The sequence below is a fragment of the Oncorhynchus masou genome, chromosome 23, assembly GCF_036934945.1.
Source record: "Oncorhynchus masou masou isolate Uvic2021 chromosome 23, UVic_Omas_1.1, whole genome shotgun sequence".
Lineage (NCBI taxonomy): Eukaryota > Metazoa > Chordata > Actinopteri > Salmoniformes > Salmonidae > Oncorhynchus > Oncorhynchus masou.
The window spans coordinates 12,127,599-12,135,098 of record NC_088234.1 but is presented as its reverse complement, the minus strand read 5'-3'; the positions used below and the strand labels follow the sequence as shown (position 1 = coordinate 12,135,098).

Below are 7,500 nucleotides of genomic sequence, written 5' to 3'. Positions count from 1 at the left end.
TATGCTGACACATAACAACTACCAAGACTGATCACCTTGAGTAGCTTGCTGTTGCTCCTCAGGGCAGGGTAGGTGACATTGTGGTAGGGTAGGCTGTAGAGTAGCGTGTCGTAGGGTAGAAACACCAGGGATCCCTCGGTCAGTCTCATGTCCTTTGCTGTTTCTAGCAGGAGCTTCTGAGGTCCCCCTCCGATCAGGGCAGAGTGCATACACATGATCACCACTAGGGGGGAGTAACGAGAGAATACAGGGCGAAAGTGGAAAGAAAAAAAGAGGAAGAGCTTCTAATTATTTGTTTTTGGGGGTGGCGGGTGCTTATATTTATCTTGTTACACACAAGTGTGTAATGAAATGCATCTTGTATCTCCCAACTCCCCCTGAGACACCCGCAGGGACTGGGGTCATGATTGTCCAGCGCCCCTGGAGCGATTGGGCTCAAGTGCCTCGGTCAAGGGCACAACTACAGATTTTTCCCCATGTCATTCATTGTCTTTCTGGTATTCGAAACCAGCGACCGTTTGAATACTGGCCCAAAGCTCTTACCTCAAGGCTACGTGCCTATAGTTTACTGCTAATCTAAGAAATTAACTTGACTTGACTGAATGTATAAATTCCACCATATCACAACCGGTCACACTTTTTGAAGTTTTCAAACTGAACATAAGTATTTCTCGATAGTGTGAAGTGGCTTCCTCTCTTCAAAAGATTTAGAGTCAAAGTAGCATTCCTCCTTGTGTATGATATCAGTACTCACATCGTAGGTCCTCCACCTTCTTGAGCTTGGCCAGGGTCTTCCTGACACTACCAGGGTCGTTACCAATGGTAACCACCAGCCTCACCGGCATCCCATGACTCCTCAGAGAGTTGGCCACCTGCAGAAAGGTCAGAGGTCATAGTTCCTTATTGGACAAAGTTACAGTATAAAACATGACTTGTATTTTATTAGTGCCCAACGCAGTAACATTCTGTTAAAATAAATAAATAATAATAATGATGACAATAATAATAATAATAACAACAACAATAACAATAATAAAACATTATTATTATTATTATTATTATTGGAAAAAGCCTTTTCGGCTGACGTTAAGGCGCCGTTAGTGCCGAACTCTAACGATCTGTTAAAGCATTCGCTCTTCTCTTTTCAAACCCACGATTGGTAATTGACCTGTTTTATATGAGCTTGCTTGCGCTGAGGTGGGCATCCTTCAAAACGTGCGCCAAAGTGCCGATTTCAGTATAGTGGGAACGGTTGGTCTAATGGTTATGGATTTTGACAACGAATGCGCAGCCTATCCAGCCGTGACGCACTGTGCCCACATGCAATTGGAACAAGAGAGATGTGCTTTTTGTGCCCATAAACCTCGTATTTAGAAACATAAAAAACAAAATGTTTTATCGCATTTCATTTAATTAAAAAACAAGCATAGTCTTCCCTCCTCTCAATGAAGGCTTCTTTTTTTGTCCTGCCTAGTGCATTGGCCAAGTCGTCAAGACTATGGATAAAGGGTTTGGCTCATGAGACGCTTTGGAATAAATCTTAATCACCAAAGCTTTATGAAAAAATGAAGTTTGGGAGAAACGAAACAATCATCGGACATATATGTAGGTTATCTATGTAGGTTATTGTTGGTTATTTTACGTTATTTTTTTCTATATGTCCATCGTGGAACGAGAGATTAGATAACCCAGTGACACTGGTGTTTATAAATATGTCAGTTATTTTTCTGTAAAAATGGTTTGTTTTGCATTTTGTTGATTAGAAAACAAGCTCTTATAGGCCACCCTTACTCTGCTATAACGACAGCTGGGTCAACAACCGTGTGTCTGGTGTCTGTCTTATCCTGGCCATGCATTAGCCAAGTAGTGTGTCTGGTGTCTGTCTTATCCTGGCCATGCATTAGCCAAGTAGTGTGTCTGGTGTCTGTCTTATCCTGGCCATGCATTAGTCAAGTAGTGTGTCTGGTGTCTGTCTTATCCTGGCCATGCATTAGCCAAGTAGTGTGTCTGGTGTCTGTCTTATCCTGGCCATGCATTAACCAAATAGTGTGTCTGGTGTCTGTCTTATCCTGGCCATGCATTAGCCAAGTAGTGTGTCTGGTGTCTGTCTTATCCTGGCCATGCATTAGCCAAGTAGTGTGTCTGGTGTCTGTCTTATCCTGGCCATGCATTAGCCAAGTAGTGTGTCTGGTGTCTGTCTTATCCTGGCCATGCATTAACCAAGTAGAGTGTCTGGTGTCTGTCTTATCCTGGGCATGCATTAGCCAAGTAGAGTGTCTGGTGTCTGTCTTATCCTGGCCATGCAGTGTGTCTGGTGTCTGTCTTATCCTGGCCATGCATTAGCCAAGTAGTGTGTCTGGTGTCTGTCTTATCCTGGCCATGCATTAGCCAAGTAGTGTGTCTGGTGTCTGTCTTATCCTGGCCATGCATTAGCCAAGTAGTGTGTCTGGTGTCTGTCTTATCCTGGCCATGCAGTGTGTCTGGTGTCTGTCTTATCCTGGCCATGCATTAGCCAAGTAGTGTGTCTGGTGTCTGTCTTATCCTGGCCATGCAGTGTGTCTGGTGTCTGTCTTATCCTGGCCATGCATTAGTCAAGTAGTGTGTCTGGTGTCTGTCTTATCCTGGCCATGCATTAGCCAAGTAGTGTGTCTGGTGTCTGTCTTATCCTGGCCATGCATTAGCCAAGTAGTGTGTCTGGTGTCTGTCTTATCCTGGCCATGCAGTGTGTCTGGTGTCTGTCTTATCCTGGCCATGCATTAGCCAAGTAGTGTGTCTGGTGTCTGTCTTATCGTGGCCATGCATTAGCCAAGTAGTGTGTCTGGTGTCTGTCTTATCCTGGCCATGCAGTGTGTCTGGTGTCTGTCTTATCCTGGCCATGCATTAGCCAAGTAGTGTGTCTGGTGTCTGTCTTATCCTGGCCATGCAGTGTGTCTGGTGTCTGTCTTATCCTGGCCATGCATTAGCCAAGTAGTGTGTCTGGTGTCTGTCTTATCCTGGCCATGCATTAGCCAAGTAGTGTGTCTGGTGTCTGTCTTATCCTGGCCATGCATTAGCCAAGTAGTGTGTCTGGTGTCTGTCTTATCCTGGCCATGCAGTGTGTCTGGTGTCTGTCTTATCCTGGCCATGCATTAGCCAAGTAGTGTGTCTGGTGTCTGTCTTATCCTGGCCATGCATTAGCCAAGTAGTGTGTCTGGTGTCTGTCTTATCCTGGCCATGCAGTGTGTCTGGTGTCTGTCTTATCCTGGCCATGCATTAGCCAAGTAGTGTGTCTGGTGTCTGTCTTATCCTGGCCATGCAGTGTGTCTGGTGTCTGTCTTATCCTGGCCATGCATTAGCCAAGTAGTCGGTCCATAAAAGGCTTCTAAATGGTTTAAATTATTCACAATGTAACCTTTATTTAACTAGGCAAGACAGTTAAGAAGAAATTCTTATTTACAATGACGGCCTACCCCGGCCAAACGCTCCCCTATCCCAGACGACGCTTGGCCAGTTGTGGTCCTCCCTGGGGGACTCCCGATCACGGCTGGTTGTGCCACAGCCTGGGAATGAACCAGGGTCTGCAGCACTAGAGACACAGTGCCTTAGACTGCTGCGCCACTGCAGTGCATACTCCATTCGGCTTGTATCCATCTCCATTTCAAAATAGCACCTCTTGTTTCAAGTTTTAATGTCACATGCACAAGTGTGTGTGTGTGTGTGTGTGTGTGTGTGTGTGTGTGTGTGTGTGTGTGTGTGTGTGTGTGTGTGTGTGTGTGTGTGTGTGTGTGTGTGTGTGTGTGTGTGTGTGTGTGTGTGTGTGTGTGTGTGTGTGTGTGTGTGTGTGTGTGTGCGTGCGTGCGTGCGTGCGTGTGTGTGCGTGTGTGTACCTTGATGGAGGTCTCCACCCAGCTGTCCTCTGAGGAGGCAATGATGCCAACTTGTGCCCAGCGGAAGTGCTGCATGAGGCTGGTCAGCACCCAGGTGGGCCGGGGCATGGAATGGGCAAAGGTAGGGTGGCTCCGCACATCATCCATCTCATAGCCAACACATCCCCACGAAAACACCGCCTGGGGAGAGGAGAGAATAGAATGGAATATAATGGAATGGAATACAATCCATTACATGAATCGATTCCAAGACATTCACTACCCACCTTGTTCCAGCCCTTGCCCAGTAGCGATGCAGCGTCACAGTACCCAGGGTTAGCCGGCCCGATGAAGCCTGTAGCCCTGGTGAATTAATGAATGAACGTCTCAAGTCGCCCTGTGGGACCCTGACAGCATTTCGTTGTTGACATATTGTAAAGAAAAGTAATGTGCATTACAACAGACCTGGTATAGAAGCCCATGAACCCATCCAGAGCCCTGGAAGTCTCACATTTCTCTTCCAGAATGACATAATCAAAAGTGGCTGCCAGTGAGAGGACAGGGTCTCTGTTGATACATACCAGACAGATTCATCGATTAGTTGATCGAAGGCATCCATAGCCATTTGAAAATTAGGGACAGATCCCTTTAAATAAACAAGATTATGTTCGGAATAAAAAGTATTTGTGGCATTTTTCCCTGCATAACTGAAGTAAAAGCATATTTCATAAACTAATCAGCCTTAGCAACCAACAACTAATCAATTCGGAAAAACGTGTGTTGAACTCATCCCTACCTGTTGATACGGTTGACTGCCAGCTGGGCCGCCACACTCGGCAGCGCTTTGGAGAAGAGAGGGTCACATGACCACGGCCCTACCACCCCGACACGGAAGTGAGCAGCGTGAGCAGGGGAGGGTCCAATGAGCCAAAGGCACAGGGCGGCAAGCAGGAGGAACCAAAGGACACCATACCGATAGCGAGGGAGCTGGAGGGAGCGAGGGATGGAAGACAATAGAGGGGAAGAGATAGGGAGGGGGGCGGGGTGTGCCGCAGGGTGCTCAGGGGTTGTGTGTCCGTGCGCGGCCCATGTCCGAGTTTGGCTGTGGAAGGCACAGAGCGGTGGGCGCATCTCAAGGATAACACACGCTATGCACACGCCAAGCCGCTGCTCCACGCGTGTCACTGCAGTCACAGGTCCTTAGACGACACAGCTCTGAACGTGTCGGCCTCAACGGCCTGAAGATCTGAGACGATAGGAGGACCATCAGCATTCACATATTGTGACCAATCAAAATTGGTTTATACTGCGTTCGCATATCCATCTGTCAGAACGTAAAAGCAGCCCCTGCAAGATCATGTCATGTTGACAAATCACCTGTCTAACCATTCCTTCCACACACTCTTTCTACATTTTCATGCATTGACGAAAGTTATTTCACACCGATGTCTGTAATTCTACAGGCTGTAAACGGCTCTACTAAAACTCAGGATTATCTGACTAAATATGACCGTGGATTTATCATCCATAATCCCTATCCCGCATAGGCATCTCATAGGAACCTTTGGAAAGACTGTGGCCGAACAATAGTTGCACGGTTTTAAATAATAATTGATCTAATGTTTTCATCAATCAATTTCAGGCTACTTGTTATTAGAAAGAACACATATGTTGATTATATTTTGGGTTTTGTGTGTTAAGCCTATAAAATATTGTCAACAATAATTTCTTAACTCACCTTTGTTTATGAGTTAATATACAGATGCAGCACTTACCATGCTAGGATGAGAAGGAGGACTAGGCTTACTTGAATTCTCCTCTATGGCGTCGCCTCCTCGGCACAAAAGTAGGCCTATCAGAAAAGGAAAGTGTCAGCGTAGTCAAATTGATCCAAGTTACATCCTCAACGACACACAAAAACAACGGCAAGGTTTCACATACCAGCTCAAAGACTATTTGGCCTAAAGAAATGCAACGTTTTAAAACGTGCATAACTTAATATTTTATTTTGTATTATCGAGCGAAAGTTCTTCCACTGGGCCCGGGGTGCGCCATACAAGTGAGCGTCAAATCTCATAATCCTCTCACCAGTATCATCTCAACGGAGAGTGAGGGTGTGTGACAACCTTTGCGACCTAGAACAAGTGACCCTTCAGATTATATCAAATCCAATCTTCAGCAGCCAGCTATGATAGGCCTGTAACACCTTCCTATGGCGCTGTGGGAGTTCTGATCATGGAGATCCATCGTAGGCCATTAGGCTCATTTGTATGCTACAATAGTGGGATAATTGATAGCAACATAACACACATATTCTACCTCTGAACTCTCTGGGACAGAACAGAACACCCGCAGGCTCTAGATTCCAACCTGGCATTCCATCTGGATGTCCCCTGTAGGCCGACATCGTCCATGGAGTCTTTCTGATTTATTCCGGATGTTCCATCTGTCTTTGAAACAGATGGAAACTGTGAATGCATCTGCCCTGTTGAATGGGTGTCTGCAAATGGACGTGGTTCTCGATATTTGATGGAATTACCCTTAGACATCGATTTAAAGTCTGTGTTGTGTTTTTACCTTGTAATGGTGAAGCGAAAGATCTGTGACTAAACTGATCCTGGACCTGTACCAACAGTTGGGCAATTTAGCTGGTGTCTAAATGGACAGTTCTTTTTCTTGAAGCTGGAGGGCAGCAGGAGACAGCAACTTCAGTGCTTCTCATTTAACCTTTATTATTATTTGCGATGACGGCCTACCCCGGCCAATTGTGTGCTGCTCTATGGGACTCCCAATCACAGCCTGATGTGATACAGCCGGTGTGATACAGCCTGGTGTGATACAGCCTGATGTGATACAGCCTGATGTGATACAGCCTGGTGTGATACAGCCTGATGTGATACAGCCTGGTGTGATACAGCCTGGTGTGATACAGCCTGGTGTGATACAGCCTGGTGTGATACAGCCTGTACAGCCTAATGTGATACAGCCTGATGTTATACAGCCTGATGTGATACAGCCTGGTGTGATACAGCCTGATGTGATACAGCCTGGTGTGATACAGCCTGATGTGATATAGCCTGATGTGATACAGCCTGATGTGATACAGCCTGATGTGATACAGCCTGGTGTGATACAGCCTGATGTGATACAGCCTGATGTGATACAGCCTGGTGTGATACAGCCGGTGTGATACAGCCTGATGTGATACAGCCTGATGTGATACAGCCTGATGTGATACAGCCTGGTGTGATACAGCCTGATGTGATACAGCCTGGTGTGATACAGCCTGGTGTGATACAGCCTGATGTGGTACAGCCTGTACAGCCTGGTGTGATATAGCCTGGTGTGATACAGCCTGATGTGATACAGCCTGATGTGATACAGCCTGTACAGCCTGGTGTGATATAGCCTGGTGTGATACAGCCTGATGTGATATAGCCTGGTGTGATACAGCCTGATGTGATATAGCCTGTACAGCCTGGTGTGATATAGCCTGGTGTGATACAGCCTGATGTGATATAGCCTGGTGTGATACAGCCTGATGTGATATAGCCTGTACAGCCTGGTGTGATATAGCCTGGTGTGATACAGCCTGATGTGATATAGCCTGGTGTGATACAGCCTGATGTGATATAGCCTGTACAGCCTGGTGTGA

General features: G+C 46.4%; 1 protein-coding gene across 1 annotated transcript in view; it reads right to left on the bottom strand.

The window, feature by feature from the left end:
- Positions 1-4,976, bottom strand: part of gc2 (guanylyl cyclase 2) — a 30,229-nt gene extending 25,253 nt beyond the window's left edge. Inside the window, exons 1-6 of the mRNA XM_064931152.1 lie at positions 4,642-4,976; positions 4,311-4,412; positions 4,133-4,208; positions 3,867-4,046; positions 755-872; positions 36-223 (exon numbers count right to left, since the gene is read on the bottom strand). Of these exons, the coding sequence (XP_064787224.1) occupies positions 36-223; positions 755-872; positions 3,867-4,046; positions 4,133-4,208; positions 4,311-4,412; positions 4,642-4,976 (999 nt within the window). The remainder of the gene's footprint in view (positions 1-35; positions 224-754; positions 873-3,866; positions 4,047-4,132; positions 4,209-4,310; positions 4,413-4,641) is intronic.
- Between the last annotated feature and the right edge of the window lie 2,524 nt (positions 4,977-7,500).